The following is a 19,339-nucleotide window of genomic DNA, read 5'->3' as shown; positions in this document are numbered from 1 at the left end:
GAGGAACAGAAGAGTTAAAATTAAAGAGACCACTGCAAATTGAACGCTTCTGTTCCTCACTCAAAAATTTCCTTTTCGACTTTTTTGGAGGTGCAGCAGCCTCTTAATTTTTTCCAGAGCTGTATATATAGTTCGTTATATTATAGTCTTATCATATCAAAAATTATATATTAAATCTGCCAAATAAACTACTTTTTTTCTTCCAAAATATTTCTAGTTAATTTAAAAGAAATAGCAGTTGTGCACAACATTAATTTTGCCACTTTGTGAACTTTCCCTTTTTTTCCTCCTGCATGTTACACTTTACAATCCAGTACACATATTCAAGACTATACAGATCTGGCGTTCTTAAGATCCTACTGAGCATTTTTAAATAGCACATAGGATTAATATTATTACATATCTTCCATCTCAGTGACTGATCTTGTACACCACATCTCCGACTTGTAGGATGCCAGTCTTGTTGACAATGTACACCTGTCCAAACAGTGGGGCAGACTTATAGATGTTCTTCTGGGCCGGGTCACACATTCGATAGCTGCAGTGCAAAGAGAATGGAAGAGTTAAAACCCTGTAAAGGCAGTACATCAGAACCCACCTCCTCCTGCCACAGACACTGCCAGACCACCCCTCTTCCCCTCCTCCTGTCCTAGGCACTGCCAGACTATTGCTCTGCACCTCCTCCTGTCCTAGGCACAGCCAGACCATCCCACTTCCCCTCCTCCTGACATAGGCACTGCCAGATTCTGTTACCTTTTGAGTGTCTCCAGTGGCTGTTTTCCGGTACGGACTCCCGTTTCAGGGTCCACTGTTGTGAATAAACATCTAGTTTGGATGACAAATAGGGATGATACAACCATCAAGACCTGTTGCTCCTTGAAGCACCAAATTATTAGTTAACAATTCATTCTGGAGCCTAACGACAATAATGAAGACCCCTAATAACGAAGACGACTGTGACCGGTTCAAACCTCAGTACCTTCCACATGCCATGACACGATGCAGCCACACGTCTCCAATACGGATGTCTTCCCAAGAATCCTGATCAAGGAAAACACAATTCAGCGATTTGTCCATCATCCAGTGGAACTAAGATGTTGCTGACAACCACACACATTAAATCTCAAAGGAATTGAATATTTGCTGCTTTTGATATAAATTACTTTTAGGAATGTGGTACACACCTACAACATAAGATATACACTACCTTTCAAAATGTTAGGGTCACGTAGAAATGTCCTTGTTTTCAAAAGAAAAGCAAATTTTATGTCTATTGAAATAACATGAAATTGTTCAGAAATAGTGTATATCGTGAAAGTTGTAAATGGCAATTGTATCCGGAAACAGCAGATTTGCTATGGAATATCTACATATTCGTACATCTACACTAATGTGTTTGTCCTCTTGCTCAGTTGTGCACCGGGGCCTCCCACACCTCTTTCTATTCTGGTTAGACCAGTTTGTGCTGGTCTGTGGTGGGAGAAGTACACAACATTGTACGAGATCTTCAGTTTATTGGCAATTTCTCACATGGAATAGCCTTAAATTCTCAAAACAAGAACAGACTGACGAGTTTCAGAACAAACTTCTTTGTTCCAGTGGCACGTCCATCCATCCATCATCTTCCGCTTATCCGGGGCCGGGTCGCGGGGGCAGCAGTCTAAGCAGAGATGCCCAGACTTCCCTCTCCCCAGACACTTCCTCCAGCTCTTCCGGGGGGACACCGAGGCGTTCCCACGCCAGCCGGGAGACATAGTCCCTCCAGCGTGTCCTAGGTCTTCCCCGGGGTCTCCTCCCGGTGGGACGGGACCGGAACACCTTCCCAGGAAAGCGTTCCGGAGGCATCCGAAACAGATGCCCAAGCCACCTCAGCTGACCCCTCTCGATGTGGAGGAGCAGCGGCTCTACTCTGAGCTCCTCCCGGGTGACCGAGCTTCTCACCCTATCTCTAAGGGATCACCCAGCCACCCTGCGGAGAAAGCTTATTTCGGCCGCCTGTATCCGGGATCTTGTCCTTTCGGTCATGACCCAAAGCTCATGACCATAGGTGAGAGTAGGAACGTAGATTGACCGGTAAATCGAGAGCTTCGGCTTGCGGCTCAGCTCTTTCTTCACCAACGACAGACCGATACATCGACCGCATTACTGCAGAAGCTGCACCGATCCATCTGTCAATCTCCCGTTCCATCCTTCCCTCACTCGTGAACAAGACCCCTAGATACTTAAACTCCTCCACTTGAGGCAGGCACTCTCCACCCACCTGAAGTGGGCAAGCCACCCTTTTCCGACTGAGGACCATGGCCAGTGGCACGTTGTTGGCTAATCCAGGTTTGTCAGGAAACAGAATGATGGTTACTGATAACGGGCCTCTGTACACCTATGTAGATATTCCATAAAAAGACTGCCGTTTCCAGCTACAATAGTCATTTACAACATTAACAATGTCTTCACTGTATTTCTGATCACTTTGATGTCATTATAATGGTCAAAGTATTTGCTTTTCTTTCAAAAACTGGTGGTGTATATCAAACATAATTTTAGTTAATGATATTAAACGAGACAGAGACAATTTAAGATGTTGAATGTGTCGACCAAGCTGACAACAACCCAACCACAATACCTCTTCAAAAGCTTCACAACCACTGACAACGATGCTTGGTCGAAACTGTGCCACGGTGACCGCCTTCTCCAACCGGCTGCTAAGGTCATTCACAGACGCTTCGGACAGCAACATGACCGGCCCCATGTCCGGGTACACCACCTGGGGTACAGAGGACCCGGATGTCATTTGGCAAACAGTCTCGTGAGAAGGATTTCTCAGAAATATAAAATGTATCTTGGTTTATGACATTGAAACAATGACTACATAACAAGTAATCCCTCTTTCAAAGTGGTTGATTTTAAACAGGTGTCCTGACTCCCTGGTCATTAAAGATCCTGTGGCTCAAATTGTAAGAGCAGGGATGTTAAACCTGGTGAGATGGCCACATTACCAATTAGATCTTTGTATCACCATGACCACGAAATGGTCCCAAACATTCAACTGGCTAAATTATCGCATTTAATATCCTTACAATTAAGTAAAATTAATTAGAAAAGTACTTTTGGTAAATAAATGTTTGTATTCCACTAAGTATGTAGCTTAGTCACTCTGGACAAAGATTGTCAGCTAAATGACTAAAATGGCAAACATCGGTAGGGCTGGGAATATCCCAGAACCTCAAGGTATCCTTTTTGTCAAGATGATTTTGTGTTGCTGCAATGTATATTGCAATTCTCATGGTTTTCACAATTCTATACACACTGAGATTTTATACTGGGATAAGTAACATTCAATTCATTTAAAATAGATTTACCCACAAAGACCAACTGAAGTCAGGCAGACCTCTTCTATGAGGTAGACTTGGAAATGCAAGCACTGGATCAGCACAACCTGAGTATGTCGATCCCAGCAATTGACTTGAGAAGCTGGTAACTACTACCCTTTTTTAGACATATGGTCTGTGGCACATTGGAAGCAATTTGGTTAAGGCATAGTTGTACGTGTACAGATACACTACTGCTTTTCAATCAACCGACTAAACTGTTACCTTTTCATTTGGAGGAAAGAGAGGCTCCACATCTGCTGCCCTCCTGAGTGACATGTGGGGCTCAAAGTGCACCAGGCGAAAGGTTTTACCCGCCCCTAGGAAGCGGGTCAGCCAGCTAGATGCCTCATCACCACAGTCCCTGCCCTGGATGTCAGTGCTAAACACTCTGGACCAAATCATAAGCGTTAGAGACACTAAACCTTCTGGACCCCAGACAGAAGCGTTAGAGACACTAAACCCACTGGACCCCAGATAGAAGTGTTAAAGACACTAAACCCACTGGACCCCAGATAGAAGCGTTAAAGACACTAAACCCTGGACCCCAGATAGAAGCGTTAAAGACACTAAACCCTGGACCCCAGACAGAAACATTAGAAATATGAGAAACTGAGGTCGTATTGGATTGGGCCTTTACAACACACGCACACCTGCAGTTGATGATGGCGTTGTCCGGTTGCAGCAACGGGAACCGTAGCTCTTCCATGTCTGGTCCATTTAGGCACGTTTGGCCCCTCTCACTGGTCAGAGACACCAGCACTAGACGAGGCTCCTGTCTGCCCGTCACGAAATGACCATCCTCTGTGATCACCAGCCAGTGCCTGCAGCAAAACAACAATAATCACTTTACAAATGATAAATTCTTGCTAAATCCTAAACGAAACCTCCTCCACGTTAGTCTGCGGGGAAGACGTTCACACTGAACCTCCTCCACGTTAGTCTGCGGGGAAGACTTTCACACGGAACCTCCTCCACGTTAGTCTGCGGGGGAAGACGTTCACACTGAACCTCCTCCATGTTAGTCTGCGAGGAAGACGTTCACACGGAACCTCCTCCACGTTAGTCTGCGAGGAAGACGTTCACACGGAACCTCCTCCACGTTAGTCTGCGGGGGAAGACGTTCACACGGAACCTCCTCCACGTTAGTCTGCGGGGGAAGACGTTCACACGGAACCTCCTCCACGTTAGTCTGCGGGGGAAGACGTTCACACGGAACCTCCTCCACGTTAGTCTGCGGGGGAAGACGTTCACACGGAACCTCCTCCACGTTAGTCTGCGGGGGAAGACGTTCACACTGAACCTCCTCCACGTTAGTCTGCGGGGGAAGACGTTCACACGGAACCTCCTCCACGTTAGTCTGCGGGGGAAGACGTTCACACTGAACCTCCTCCACGTTAGTCTGCGGGGGAAGACGTTCACACTGAACCTCCTCCACGTTAGTCTGCGGGGGAAGACGTTCACACGGAACCTCCTCCACGTTAGTCTGCGGGGGAAGGTGTTCCTTTCATTTTGGCTTCATTCAGTTCTGAAAACACAGTGTGATTTGAAAGCATTATTTTATTCTCATCTGTCCATAGGAGATTCTCCCAGACAGATGGTGGCATATTTAGGTGTGTTTTGGGAAACTGCTGTCAGCCTCTCTCATGTAACAGGGACATAAAGTTTTTTGTAGATGGACTTGTGATTGTCCATGTAATGTCATGTGTATTGACCTCAGAACATTCTCTGGTTTCCCTTCTTGTATCCATGCTTATTGCGGTACACACACTGACACACAACAGGAAAGTACTGATTGAACGAGTGGTTTTCATGTTGCAGGCCTCAGCAACTCAGGACATGTGAGTCCAATTCAATGACCTGCTTCAAAACAAATTATTTCTAACTTCTTCCAGAAGATACTCATAACACTGTATTGGTAAATATGTTTATGATAAAAATCCAGAAGAGGGTATAAAACGGATAGGACTGCGTCCTATATAAATCCTAAATGATCAAGCCCCAAAGAATACTAGTAGATTACCGTAGAAAATCCCAAAGCATTTTTCACTAAGGAAACAAATAAGCATTTTATAAAAAAAACGAAAGAACAAACATCTGCTTGTTCAACATAAAATCGTGCTTAGAGAATCAATGATAATGCTTTTTATTACCGGTAAGTAATAATATGTGGAACAGGCCACCACAAATTAAACGCATTCGTGTTGATTCGTGTTTCGACGAAAGAAAAAATAAGCAAACTAACCGATCTTGTAGTTCGCCGTACTTCAGACCAATCTGTTGACATTCTGCAAGGGATACAGACACAGCTTTGCCAGACTTCAGTGGGTGAATAAGCAGCTGTGAGACAACTCCCACTCGGGTAACTTTCTCTGGTTTCTTTAGAAAATACTTATATCCTAGTCCCAATCCTACAACAGTAAGACCAGCACCTCCAGCTAAGAGCATAACTTTTTTGTTCTCGAGGAACGCTTTAACAAACGTTTCTATAAAGGTCATCTTTAATTTTCGACCACTGAATTAGAGAGTGTCTAGCTACTGTGTCGCTGATTTGAAGTCCCCCGTTAAGTGGCCAAACTCGCCACATGCTGCGGCCTTTTACGTAATTCCGGTCTACTACACACTGAAAATCTCGTTAGGTCATCCGCACCGAAGACTGACGGTTGTTTAATTTACAGGTTGGTGGTAACGTTTTCGCGATATCGACCTAGAGAAACAGCAACATATATTACGTGAGCGCATATCAATGTCTACCAACCCATGTATATGGGTTATACTTATTATTACTTATTATTTATTCGTAAAATGTATATACTTGACGTTATTTGTGGTCCATTCTTTTGGTGAAGCGTGAAAATGGACTTTGAGTGCCGGACGATTGTGGAAATGACTGCTCCAAACGTTTAACCCGCCCACACTGAGGGACACCATCATTACTTTCTGGTGTCAGGGAACATGGAGTGAAATGTCACCGGTTCTCTTTAAGAATGTAAACAGCATTTCAAAGATCACATCACTGTATATGAGTAATTTCCCATTAAATCTAGACAATCAAAAAACCTGATGGGTTTTCAAACTAAGAACTGTCCCGTGGAGCACAGATTGACAGGCCTACAATGATATTTGCCTAACTGGGGGGAAAAAAACAGTTGGTTTAGTCCAGCCTCAGGAGATTTTGCAGCCAGAAGTTCAAATGGGGTTCTTGATAAGCAAGTTATCCAGCATTACATCATGTATTTTGAATATGACCTCAAAAAAACAACCTGCAATTGGTATATAGTCCAATCCTATACACAATATAGCAATATGTAAGACTGTGTTTCATCTGAAGGTGTTAAAAACGTAAATGTGTCTCCTATAAAGCTTTTTCGTTGTAATATAAGGAGTATCCTGTTATGAGAAAACCTACATCTATGAATCATTGAAAATATATTCATGAATATAGAAAGGTTTGATTTGACTTTTGTTTCAACAAGTTGTTCTACATTATATATTCTTATCATACCAAAGTTTGAGTGGAGTCTCTGCCAGCTTTAAAGTTATGGAACTATATATTCCTGCAGCAATAAAAAAAAAAAAAGACAACTTTGATTGTTTACTTTTACTGAGAACACAAACTGACAGAAAAGTAGACTGAACATAGTAAAAGATAGTTAAAGCTAAACACACCCCAGAATAGAGGCCACCTGTATACTGATTAGTTAGTCTTATTTCCATTTATTGATAGTAATTAAAGTAACATTAACCTTCAAGCCATCTATGTCATTATTCATAACATTTATATAGTCCTGTAATATTACAATCCTGTTACATTATAGTCCAGTTTATATATGAAAAAAAGTTATATCACAAAATCATCTAATCTGCCAAAAAAAAAGGCTTAATCTTTACTCTTTCAAAAGACTGCTGTTAATCTGAGGAAATAACTGTTCATTTTATAATTTTTTGTCATTTGTCTTGAATTCTAATAGGATAATAAAAGTGCATCGTGAAGACTTTGTATAATTTCAGCCTGTCATTGTAAAAGTTGTTTTCAAGGGCAAAAACTGGCATTCTTGTAGTCACACATCATCCATTTGTGTAGTCACACATCATCCATTTGTGTAGTCACACATCATCCATTTGTGTACGGTCACACATTTTAGATCTTCAGACTTTCCTGACTGTTTTGTGCAAGTAGTATGATACATTGAAAATCTAATTTTTTACGGATCACAAACCTTTGTTGCACTTCACACAATCCAAAATGAGACTTATTCATATTATTGTTATTATTATCTATCTTCCATCTCAGTGACTGATCTTGTACACCACATCTCCAACTTGTAGGAAGCCAGTCTTGCGGACAATGTACATCTGTCCAAACAGTGGGGCAGACTTATAGATGTTCTTTTGGGCTGGGTCACTCTTTCGATAACTACGGAGCAAAGAAAATGGAGGACTTAAGCAGTTTGTTTAATAACAACCCACAATTGATCACCATCATAGATGATTATTCAGGAATGGAACTGAAAGACTTTGGTTATTGGCCAGCATGTTATCCTCTCTCAAACACTATAGTTTAATTAAGAAAATGACACTATATATGGAATCATTTATCAATGACAAATCAACTGAAATATTCATATTCACAGTGCTGAGAAACATTTGTACATAACAGATTCCATAGCTGGTGTTGTCCCAGTGACAGCACAAACACCATGAAGCCTTTTCTTGTACCTGTCCTAGGTACTGTATCGGTTTTTCTTAGATCTTTGAAATAATTGCAACAAAATCCAATTCCCAGAGGCACTGTTTTTTAACTGTTTAAATCTCCCTGACAGTTAAGCCTTCAATGATCATTAGCAATATGGACACACTAGGTCCTTTATCATTTGGAAACAGCTTCAATTTGGTTTTTAGCGGTTTTAAATAATATTTAGTTCAAATGTGTGCATCTTATTTCTCCCCCTCTGCACCTCCTTCTGCCCAAGGCACTGCCAAACCACCACATGCACCTCCTCCTGACAATAGGCACAGGCAGATTCTCTGTTACCTTTTGAGTGTCTCCAGTGGCTGTTTTCCAGTAAGGACTCCCGTTTCAGGGTCCACCGTTGTGAATATACATCTGGTAAGAATGACAAATAGGGATGATACAACGTTGAAGATCCTGACAAACTGAAGACGACTGTGACTAGTTCAAACCTCAGTACCTTCCACATGCCATGACACGATGCAGCCACACGTCTCCAATACGGATGTCTTCCCAAGAATCCTGATCAAGGGGGAACACAGAATTCAGCGATTTGTTAGAATCAGTATCCTCTTTCATCCACTGGAACAACATTTTCACTTACTAAATGCAACCAGAACAATCCACATTTAATCTCAAGGGAATTCAATATTTACTGCTTTTGATAGGAACTACTTCTTAGGAATTTTAAGTATACCTACACCATCAATTATATATGAAATCATTGCCATTCTTTCCCCATTGGCTCCTATTAATTCCCTGTAGACTCCCCATTCACTCCCCATAGACTTCCATTTATTTTCCATTGAACCCCATTAATTCCCCATTGACCTCCATTAATTTCCCATAGAACCCCATTCATTCCCCATTGACTTCTATGTGTTCACCATAGACACCCATTGAATCACCATTGACTCCCATTCATTCCCCATTGACCTCCATTTATTCCCCATTGACTTGCATGAATTCCCCATTGACTTCCATTCATTTCATATGGAGCTCCGTGCATTTGTTGATTATAGCACCACCATCAGGCCGATCAGCTTGAAACTTTGTGGAGGCCTTCCTGCCATAGGCCTGAACCCATATACTAAGTTTGCTTGCAGTAGGCCTCACCACCTTGCATTAATGAGCATTTGAACTGAGACCATGCCCGCAGGAATTTTCATTGGCTCATATCAGCCATTCTGTTAAAGATATCAACAATCCTTAAACCAAATCTTTAGATATTTGTCCCAAGATGCTATGTACCGAGTGGCATGAAGATCGATGCAGAGCTCTAGTTGAAGATAACTTTTTAGTGTTTTAGACAAAATTCTAAATGGTGGTAAATTCAAGATTGCAGACTTTATGGGTTCTTGAAGCAAATGTGTTACTTAAATGAAGAGGGATCTGTGGACCGAATTTCAGACCAATACAGGGTCATACGGGGTGGAAATGCCAGTGGGGCTTTTGGAGGGACTTGCTTTTTAATGGCGCCCATAGTGTGATAGACCCATAGTGTAATAGATGTATTCGGCAGACGGTATACACCTATGGGCCAAGTGGCGTGTCTGTAGTGCATACCATCTCAAAGGAATATGCGTCCAATTTTTTTAAATAAATAATAATAATCCTAACAAACATAATCTAGCTCCTTAAGCCCGTTTGAGGCAAGGACCCCTAAATAAAGACATATTAAACAAGATATAAAGAGGTATAAGATGTATATACATATGTATGTATATATAAACATGTATATATAAAGAGGTTTACTGTACGTGTTGATCCGAACTGACAACAACACAACCACAATACCTCTTCAAAAGCTTCACAACCACTGACAACGATGCTTGGTCGAAACTGTGCCACAGTGACCGCCTTCTCCAAGCGGCTGCTAAGGTCATTCACAGACGCTTCGGACAGCAACATGACCGGTGCAATGTCCGGGTACACCACCTGGGGTACAGAGGAGCCAGAAATCATTTGGCAAACTCACATTTTAATCTGATATGATTTATCCTAGTTTATCACCGTAAAACAATGACAAAAGAATAAGAAGTAGTATGTCTTTTGGATGGGGTCATAAATAGGTGCTGTGACTCACTGTGGTCATTAAAATCCCATGGCAATTGACTAAATAGAACTGGGAATTTTCATGAACCTCACAATACACTTATCAGGATACTTATGTCCTGATACAATAGGCATTTTGATTCCCATAAGAAGGAAATAAACATAATACACCTCTGATGTTTGTTGACAAAAAGCTAACTTTTAGGGGCAAAATATGTGTCTTCTTCCAGAGTTCATTACAGTTCCAGATGTTTTACATTTCTAAATTATTTCCCTAATATTTGAGATGGGTATTATCAGCGATTTTGCTATCTTTTATTGTATTTTATTTGAAATAAACTGTAATGTTACCTTTTCATTGGGGGGAAAGAGAGGAATCTTGTCCGCTGCCCTCCTGGGTGTCATGTGGGGTTCAAAGTGCACCAGACGAAAGGTTTTACCCACCCCCAGGAAGCGAGTCAGCCAGTCAGACGCCTCATCTCCACAGTCCCTGCCCTGGATGTCAGCACCAAACACTCTGGACCCAGAACGAAGGGTTAGAGGCACTAAACCCTCTTTACACCAGACATTAGGGTTAGAGGAACTAAACCCTCTGGACTCTAGACAAAATGGCTAGAAACACTAAAACCTCTGGGTCCCAAAAGAAAGCATTAGAGACACTAAACCCTGTGGACCCAGACAGAAGACTTAGAAACTTAATTAAATGTTTTAATTCAAGTCATTTTGCAGATGCTATTATTCCACACAATTCAAAATAGCGAGCTCATATTTTCCAGCCTATCTAGTGCACTACTGTTGCCCAGAACAAAAGTAGTACAATATGGAGTAAATGGAGACATTTGTGACAGGCTTTTACAACACGCACACCTGCAGTTGATGATGGCGTTGTCCGGTTGCAGCAACGGGAACCGCAGCTCTTCCATGTCTGGTCCATTTAAGCACGTTTGGCCCCTCTCACTGGTCAGAGACACCAGCACTAGACGAGGCTCCTGTCTGCCCGTCACGAAATGACCGTCCTCGGTGATCACCAGCCAGTGCCTGCAGCAAAACAACTGGAGTAACTCAGCCGACTCTCCAATCGAGTTATAACTACGGTGGCTAGGTAGTTAAAGTAGGTGGGAGAACACATTCAGTTAAAGTGACAACACAATACGGGTGTTATTACACTGAATTTAAAATGTTTCTTCATATTGGCATAATATGTCAAAATGACCACCGTAGGCCTATACTTAGGCAATTTCAACGCATAATATTCATAAAGTGTATTTATTTTGTCAACAAGCAATTCGTTAAAAAAATATATATTAATATTTTACATCATTCACTAATGAGGCCGAGTAGGATGGTGGCGGCTATAACATTTGAGATTTAGGGCCTGAAAATACTTCAGAAAATCGAACTAACCGATCTTGCAGTTCGCCGTACTTCAGACCAATCTGTTGACACTCTGCAAGGGATACAGACACAGCTTTGCCAGACTTCAGTGGGTGAATAAGCAGCTGTGAGACAACTCCCACTCGGGTCACTTTCTCCGATTTCTTTAGAAAATACTTATATCCTAGTCCCAATCCTACAACAGTAAGACCAGCACCTCCAGCTAAGAGTAGAATGTTTTTGTTCTCTGGAAACGCTTTAACAAATGTTTCTTTAAAGTTCATCTTCAAATTCTGCCGAGTGGACGTTGAACCATATCATGTTTATTTGCTGTCACTTATTTAAAGTCACTCACAGGAGAACATACCGCCCCTATTTTGACGTAACTCCATCCAAGACCAAAATTATTGGTTCATTTACCTGCACTGAATAGTCAACCAACATTCATTTAGAAAACAACAAGACATGAGACACAGCTATGCCAGTTAAAACACATTAAGTGTTGGAGCAGATATCACAATTTAATTTAAAAACAGGCGTAGGCTGCAGTACTTTTCGCAGTAATAATAATTTCGATTTCCTAAATAAGATAAACCGTAGGGCAGAGGTTGGCAAAGCAATGTCAAAACGTTTTCCTTGTAAATTCATCCTTATGTCATCATAGACTGTATAATCACCAGCCATTAACCTGAGAATTATTCTGCTCCCACATATTCCCGATAATATACAATAAATCTATAATTCCCTTTCAACTGTGTCAGATCATTTTGTAATGAGATTTGGGCTAAATCTGTTTTGCCAAAATGAGACCGAATTTGATTTCGGTCACAGAATGTAGTCAACACTAAAAAAGAAAATCAGCACAAAAGAACTGTCCTTGTATGGTCAAGGCAGTGACAAAAGGACTTGATGATGTAATGTCATATCGGACCAGCATAGTGAACTATTTCTGTCTCTGACATGAATATAACAGTCTGTGGCCAAGCAAAAAAACAGCAGATGCTCTCTCCCTGGGGAGGCAACACAGGGCCTTTGAATGGACCCTCCTTCTGTTGCGGTTTGGTGGTGGAGTGCTTCCCAAATGGCACCAGAGACAGAATCAATTCACTCACTGACTGAATGTAGGAAATAGTGCATTCTCCTGTGAGGAGCAGTGCACTAGAAATTATGTTGCCATTTCCTGTCAAAAATGATGTATACGGGTGAATAGGGTGCCTTTTGGATCAAGCCCTTGTCCAATGGCAAAAAGCGGTTTGGAACGAAACCTCGTCTAATGGCTAAAGGCAGTTTGGATCAAGCCCTACTCCAATGACATAATGCAGTTTGGACAGAGACCTAATCTAATGGCTGAATTAAGTTTGGACCAGGCCCTAGTCTAATTGCTGAAATCTGTTTGGACTGAACCCTAGCCCAATGCCTGAAGTCAGAATTGTGTAGGGAACCCAGACTGTTCTCTGCTTGGTTGGGTGGCAAGACCACCTGATTTCCAGGTGAAACCTATACACAGTCAAACCTAAACACTTCTCTGCTGTGTGGATTTCCTGTAATCTCAGTAATCTCACTCACATATGCTTCCACCAGCAGAAATTCTGGTTGTAGGATCACCAGGGTTTTAATTATTAATTATCTATTCACGGAAACTTCCCAAAACCAATCATTTGTGAAAGTTACCATTTGCCAACCCAGGCTTTGATGCCGCACATTGGTGCCGGTTGGGCATTACGACACCTCAGAAAGAGGTGCATCGGAAGGTTTGGTTGCTGTGGCCAGAAGAGCAGAGCTGCACCTGGTCTTGGACCAGAGGTCCTGTGGAGACAACCTGTCCTGCCCGAGACCAATCCCTGCCTGGTTTATGGTGTGTTCCAGAAACATTCACACCTGAATTGAAGTCTTCCTACTGACAGACACTTGATACTGGTCATATTAATTTGGCAATAGGAAAGTAAAGTAATATAAAGTAAAGGTTTTGTTATAGTGATTTTCACTGAGCATGACTTTCGGGGCAGGATTACACATGAGGCATAAAGCAACAATCGGCAGTCAAAACTATATAATCCTTATGCCGTGCTCACCGAAGAATGTACTAGAGAAAGATACCACTCTCAAAATCACTGACCTATAACTACAGAGATGTACATGTTATAGTTGTAACCATAGTTTGAGGCTACACCGTGTTTACTTACACAGTGTTTGCTTACACAAAGCTGAGGCTTTGGGTTTTCTGGGGGGGACAGCTGAACTGGCAGGTTCTGGGTATCCCATTGCAGAGTTTAAGAAAAAACATGGTTTTCAAATATAAATTTATTAGATTATCAGAAATAAATGATTAGCCACAGTGATCATAGTGCTATCATAGTGTACTATGCAGTTAATATACAGTGCCTCATTGTTATTCAGGACAGTAGTATACAGTACAGGATATCATTCACAACAAATGTATTCAATTTCTGTAATAAGAGTTGTACAATTTCAGAAACCTTTCCTAAATTACTAGAAAATAATTTCTTTCTGGAATCAGGAGGTAATAAGCACAAACTCCAGAGCCTGGAAAACCAGTAACGTTGGGGGAAGTTACCATTTATTTAGCAACATCACAGTAGGTGTATTTCATTTGAGCTCTATATTTTACACAAATGACAACACACCAGCCAGTGGTCCTGTCACCTTGACAACACACCAGACAGTGGTCCTGTCACGTTGACAACACACCAGTCAGGGGTCCTGTCTCCTTGAAAACACACCAGTCAGTGGTCCTGTCTCCTTGACAACACACCAGTCAGTGGTCCTGTCTCCTTGACAACACACCAGTCAGTGGTCCCGTCTCTTTGACAACACACCAGCCAGTGGTCCTGTCTCCTTGACAAACACAGTGGTAATTTGATTGCTAACATGTGACTTTCCTCCTAGACAACATGACTACTTTTAGCAACAGATTTATTTCAGTCACCACATTGGTGACTGAATTGATTACGCATTCTTAAATCGGTTCAAAAGCTTAGTGTCGTTTTTGCAATATTCATTGGCTTTGCGGTAGTTTTTGCCCAAACAGTAAGACAAAGGATGCCCCTTTAGAAAGAAGTCTGTGTTTGGGTACTCTCATCAAAATACAACATGGAATATCTAGAATAATAAAATATTACCATTAACTGTAGTTTCCATAAACTGCTGACAGTACAAAGAAAAAACAAAGTATGAAAATCTTAGCACTCAATTGTAAGTGTCTGATAAATTACTTAAATTTAAATTATAATACAGTACCAGTCACAGCTTTGGACAAAGCTACTCCTTCAAGGTTATTTCTTCATTTTTACTAAATTTCCACACTGTAGAATAATAGTGAAGACATCATCTGTGAAATAATGTATATGGAATTAATGTAGAAACCAAAAAAGTGTTTAACAGACCAAAATACATTTCACTTCAAAGCAGCCACCTGTTGCATCGATGACAGATTTGTGCACTCATCGCATTCTCTTAACCAGCTTCATGAGGTAGTCACCTGTAATGCATTTCCATTAACAGGTGTGTTTTGTTAAAATGTAATGCATTGGGGTTAATATACAGAGGTTGACAGGGTAGGGTGGGAACAGAAAAGACCATCTTCATGTCTGTACTGTAGTAGTCCATATTATGTCAGGAACGAAAATGTCAACAACTTTGAAAGTGTTTTCAAGTGCAGTGGCAAAAATCATCAAATGCTATGATGAAACTTGTCTCTCATGGAGACCACCGCAGGAAACGAAGACCCAGAGTTCCCTTTGCTGGAGAGGATAAGTTCATTAGAATGACCAGCCTCAGAAATTGGAAATTATTTGTACCTCTTATTACAGCCCAAATAAATGCTTCACAAAGTTCAAGTAACAGACACATTTCAACATTAACTGTTCAGATGAGACCATGTGAATGAGGCCATTCTGGTTGAATTGCTAAAAAAAAAACACTAGTGAAAGGACACCAACAAGAAGAAGAGACTTGCCTGGGCCATGAAATACGGGAAATACCGGTGAAAATCTGTCCTTTGGTGTGAAGTGTCCAAATTTTAGATTTTTGCTTTCAAACGCTGTGTCTTTGTGAGACGCAGAGCGGGTGGACGAATGATCTCTGCTTGCGCTGGTGAAATTCTGTGATTTATTTAGAAATCAAGGCATACTCAATGGGCAAGGCTTGACCCAGAAGGAGTGCTGGAGTGCAGTGTCAGACGACCTGGCCTCCAAAATCATCAAAACTAAACCCCTCTGAGAAGGTTTGGGATGAGAAAACTAGCCAACAAGTGTGGGCACCCCTTCAAGGCTGTTGGAAAAGCATTCCAGATTACTGTCAAGAAACTGGTTTTAACACTTTTTACTGTTACTACATGATTCCATATATGTTATTTCATAGTTTTGATGTCTTCACTTTGGCCTGGTACTGTATTCCAAAGCCATTTAGTAGACCAGACACTTTTATCTAAAGCAGCTCACAGTACAGAGAAAGCATACATTTTTACTCGTATGTAAATATGATCCCTGCAGGAATTGAAACCACGTTCTTGGCCTGGCATTAACGGACCCAGAAAGGACAATCTCGTACACTGGAATCCAGACCGACCCTAAACCAGTCTCAGATCCTTGGAACAGGACCAGGATATGGACTATAGCATATACAGAGCTGCATCACAGTTTCCAACAACTGGAACACATTCGTGAGGGCAAAAGGTTTCGCAGTGGAAAATCAAAACAAGCCCTAATTATTGGAGCTATAAGATAAGTTAGTCCTTCTCAGTTTCAAGTGATTTTCGTCTCCGTGGTGCTTCGAGAATTATGGCCAGCTATAAGTTTAGATCAGGGCTATTTGAATATTAGCCTGGAGGTTTGGATTACTACAGGTCTTCTGCTCCAACTGATAATATCCCCTAGCAGGTGTCCCAGGTCCAAACTGGTCCTTGTTTAAAGGGAAAGGGTGAACAACGGCAGAGGTACTGGCTTCCAGGTCCAGATTTGAATTCTCCGGGTCTAGACAGAGCTTCGTCTCTTGGCAAAGGCCATGAACGGGGCGAGGAAATTCATCCCAGTGGATATGGAACTGATGCTGGAGCAATGGCGAGGGCTGCAGACGCACCCAATGTCCCCCGGCTCGTAGCAGTGGGGGTACACAGGGTCACGGTGGGGGGAGAGCATGGCACAGCGCTCCATGTGTAGCAGGGTGGCCTTCGTCCCTCTCCTGGCGCCGACCTCCGCTTCACACTGGCTGCACAGGTACTGGTCGGAGAAGCTCAGCTCTGGGTTGATTGTCATGGGGATGGATCCCCGAGCCTGCAGCTTCTCCCGGCCACGGTACCACAGGCACGAACACAGAGTCTGGAAGCCCAGCACATCACCATACATGTCCTTCCGGCCTTGCTTGGCTCGTCCGGTGACCCCTAGGGGAGCGGAGGGGGAAACTGAGGCCGAGCCTGCAGTGGGGCATCCGTCCGCGTTCTTCCGCCCCCTGGTGGAGAGGAGGACCTTCTGCTCGGCGTCCCGTCGCTCGTCCTCTGTGTTCATCATCAGGAACCTCAGCACCACCAGATTGAGGAAGGCTCCGATCACGGTGAGTCCAGTAAGAATGTAGACGAAGCAGAAGGCCACGTAGCGCGGGTCATTTTGGAGCGCGTGATCCTTCTGCAGGGCCACGTAGTCGCCGAACCCGATGGTGGTCAGCGTGATGAAGCAGTAGTAGTAGGCGTGGAAGAAGCTCCAGCCCTCGTAGTGGGAAAAGGCGGCGGCGCCCAAGCACAGCGTGGACATGCAGGAGAAGAAGCCGATGGTCACCATGTTGGCCATGGACACCTCGGTGTGCCGAAGGCCCAGGCACTGTTTGGCCCGGTGTAACAGGAAGCGCACCAGGGTGTTGATGCGTTCTCCCATGCTCTGGAACATGACCAGTGTGAGGGGGATCCCCAGCAGGGCGTAGAACATGCAGAACACCTTCCCTGAGTCCGTGCTGGGAGCAGCGTGGCCGTATCCTGGCGGGACGGAGGAGAAGAAAAAAGAGAAGGGGGGGGGGTGGAGAGCAGATCATGGGAGAGGTGGAGAGGGCGGATTAGAGTCTGCAGGGTACCTGACTCTGACGTTTGTTTCCATGTTGCCAAATATCAAAGTGTAATTTAGAGATCACGTTGTACTATCACTGTGATCTACAATATGTTTAATATGTTTAATCCTATCTAATGCTATTCACCATTATAAACAGGTTAGCACAAGGCAAGAAATATTCTGCACACACACACACACACACACACACACACGTTTACTTAGCTATCTTAAGGAGGACACTTAAGTAGATTGCCTTTTTAAAATCCTAACCTCAACCCATCCGTACTGTAACCTCAATAACCGATCATTTATGCCTAAATTTAACCAAGCCATATTGGCTAACATTAAACCGAAAATGCCTTACCCAAATCCCAATTCTAACCCAAATCCCTATTCTCACCCTAACCCCAACTGTGACTTTTGCCCTAAACCTCAACGCATCAGCCGTGAAATTGTCTTTTACAAAATGGAGACAGGAAGAAATTCTCAATACTTCTGATTCGGTTTCGGGACATTTTCGCCCCTGTTATAGTTACTAAAACACACAAAATGTGTGTAAGGTAGACAAGAATCTAGTACACTTTCTCCATAAAAAAACAGTAAAGCCGAACCCTTAACAAACAGTAGTTTAGCTTACCTATTGTAGTTATCACAGTGATGGCGAAGTAAAAAGATCCGGCGAATTTCCACTGCACGCCGGCTTTGTGCGGTTTCAGTTGCAACATCACGACCTCAAGCTCGTCAAAGTTCACTTTGGTCAAGTTGTATTTGCGCATCAGTTCATATTTCCTTTCATCCAGCATTCTCTTTTGGCTTTTCTCCTGTTTGGATTCCAAGGTATCGAAGACAGCTGCCCCAACCAGCAGGTAGGTAAATATGCTGACGATGAGGACCAGGGTGCGTACGTTCTGTTTCTTCATCATAAAGACACGGTGAAGTTCACTCTCATGAGACAGACTGCTCGTCTTACGAACTACTACTGCTGGTTATTCATCCTAACACAATCCGTTGTTTAAAAAAAATAAAACGTCAGTGTCCTGAGGCTCCCATTTATCGGGAGCCCGGTAGCTGTCCTTTCAGAACCACCTCCACGGCGCAATGGGATGTCTCGCCCTATTTGGACATCTCGTCATGTCAGGAGCATATGGGTGAATCTCTGGTCCAAGGTATTTCTGGGCGTTAAAGGCGCGCTAACGCACTGGATCGAATCTAATGCCCATGTGGACAGTGTCTATAACATCAACAGCACTCATTCTCTATTCTCTATATATCTATGCCATTGCCCAAATACAGGTTTATAAATAGTTGTGTCCCACATCGTCTTCCTACAACTATTACATAGTCTCAGAGTAAATGCATTTTTAGCCACCTGTTTGTTGCAGGCACGGTTGCATGGATTTGAAATATTTATGTAATGACACAAGGCTATATTATTACGTGTTCAGATAAGTTAGTCATACAGTTTAGCAGACAAATTTGTAGACAGCTTTTTCAGGTTATGGCACACATGTTATTCTTAGAACAGAGTTCTATAAGTTAATTTCAGATCTCACTTAAACTCCAGATAACATTGCCATATATGCATGTATCGGAGGGTCAGAATTCAGAGACTCACCTTGAATTATCATTAAAATTAGAAATGCTAGACATTGTAATGAACAAGCTTTCTTACAAGACCAAGTAACCTTGACCGATTTCTGCTATACCAGAATCAGAGCTTGCACTTGAGTATATTTCACTGGTGTTTTTACTTCCATGCT

At 42.5% G+C, this 19,339-nt stretch overlaps 3 protein-coding genes across 5 annotated transcripts; all 3 read right to left on the bottom strand.

Moving 5' to 3' along the window:
• Nucleotides 1-406: 406 nt before the first annotated feature.
• On the bottom strand, nucleotides 407-6,311 carry LOC105015888 (mitochondrial amidoxime-reducing component 1-like). 3 transcript variants are annotated; one of them, XM_034297222.1, is made up of 8 exons: nucleotides 5,611-5,697; nucleotides 4,294-4,893; nucleotides 4,019-4,189; nucleotides 3,591-3,756; nucleotides 2,621-2,761; nucleotides 980-1,041; nucleotides 754-825; nucleotides 407-538 (listed from the first exon to the last, which is right to left on the bottom strand). In XM_034297222.1, exons 2-8 carry the CDS (start codon nucleotides 4,383-4,385, stop codon nucleotides 412-414), a joined length of 831 nt encoding a protein of 276 aa, XP_034153113.1. In that variant the 5' UTR covers nucleotides 4,386-4,893; nucleotides 5,611-5,697; the 3' UTR covers nucleotides 407-411. The 3 variants fall into 3 exon arrangements, with proteins under 3 accessions (XP_034153113.1, XP_034153112.1, XP_028981532.2); XM_034297221.1 differs by lacking the exons at nucleotides 4,294-4,893; nucleotides 5,611-5,697 and adding an exon at nucleotides 6,181-6,311; XM_029125699.2 differs by lacking the exon at nucleotides 4,294-4,893 and having other exon boundaries at nucleotides 5,611-6,170.
• A 642-nt stretch (nucleotides 6,312-6,953) lies between these two features.
• Nucleotides 6,954-11,862, bottom strand: LOC105015889 (mitochondrial amidoxime-reducing component 1). Its single transcript, XM_010879355.5, has 7 exons — nucleotides 11,557-11,862; nucleotides 11,020-11,190; nucleotides 10,504-10,669; nucleotides 9,895-10,035; nucleotides 8,558-8,619; nucleotides 8,401-8,472; nucleotides 6,954-7,782 (listed from the first exon to the last, which is right to left on the bottom strand). Exons 1-7 carry the CDS (start codon nucleotides 11,808-11,810, stop codon nucleotides 7,656-7,658), a joined length of 993 nt encoding a protein of 330 aa, XP_010877657.2. The 5' UTR covers nucleotides 11,811-11,862; the 3' UTR covers nucleotides 6,954-7,655.
• Nucleotides 11,863-13,836: 1,974 nt separating this feature from the next.
• Nucleotides 13,837-18,656, bottom strand: kcnk3b (potassium channel, subfamily K, member 3b). Its single transcript, XM_010879357.3, has 2 exons — nucleotides 18,217-18,656; nucleotides 13,837-17,509 (listed from the first exon to the last, which is right to left on the bottom strand). The coding sequence occupies exons 1-2, from the start codon at nucleotides 18,500-18,502 to the stop codon at nucleotides 16,518-16,520; spliced, it is 1,278 nt and encodes a 425-aa protein (XP_010877659.1). The 5' UTR covers nucleotides 18,503-18,656; the 3' UTR covers nucleotides 13,837-16,517.
• Between the last annotated feature and the right edge of the window lie 683 nt (nucleotides 18,657-19,339).

This window comes from Esox lucius, chromosome 15 (assembly GCF_011004845.1).
Source record: "Esox lucius isolate fEsoLuc1 chromosome 15, fEsoLuc1.pri, whole genome shotgun sequence".
NCBI classification, from domain to species: Eukaryota; Metazoa; Chordata; class Actinopteri; order Esociformes; family Esocidae; genus Esox; species Esox lucius.
This window is presented reverse-complemented; position numbering and strand designations above follow the sequence as displayed.

Excerpts from the sequence above, each read along its gene's own strand:
- LOC105015888 (XM_029125699.2), bottom strand. The coding sequence starts at position 5,864 with ATGACCTTTATAGAAACGTTTGTTAAAGCGTTCCTCGAGAACAAAAAA. Across the intron at positions 3,757-4,018 it reads AACGCCATCATCAACTGCAG|AGTGTTTAGCACTGACATCC; the intron begins GTGTGCGTGTGT and ends GATTTGGTCCAG. Across the intron at positions 539-753 it reads CCACTGGAGACACTCAAAAG|CTATCGAATGTGTGACCCGG; the intron begins GTAACAGAATCT and ends TTTGCACTGCAG.
- LOC105015889 (XM_010879355.5), bottom strand. The coding sequence starts at position 11,810 with ATGAACTTTAAAGAAACATTTGTTAAAGCGTTTCCAGAGAACAAAAAC. Across the intron at positions 10,670-11,019 it reads AACGCCATCATCAACTGCAG|AGTGTTTGGTGCTGACATCC; the intron begins GTGTGCGTGTTG and ends TTCTGGGTCCAG. Across the intron at positions 8,473-8,557 it reads CGTGTCATGGCATGTGGAAG|ATGTATATTCACAACGGTGG; the intron begins GTACTGAGGTTT and ends CATTCTTACCAG.
- kcnk3b (XM_010879357.3), bottom strand. The coding sequence starts at position 18,502 with ATGATGAAGAAACAGAACGTACGCACCCTGGTCCTCATCGTCAGCATA. Across the intron at positions 17,510-18,216 it reads CACTGTGATAACTACAATAG|GATACGGCCACGCTGCTCCC; the intron begins GTAAGCTAAACT and ends CCGTCCCGCCAG.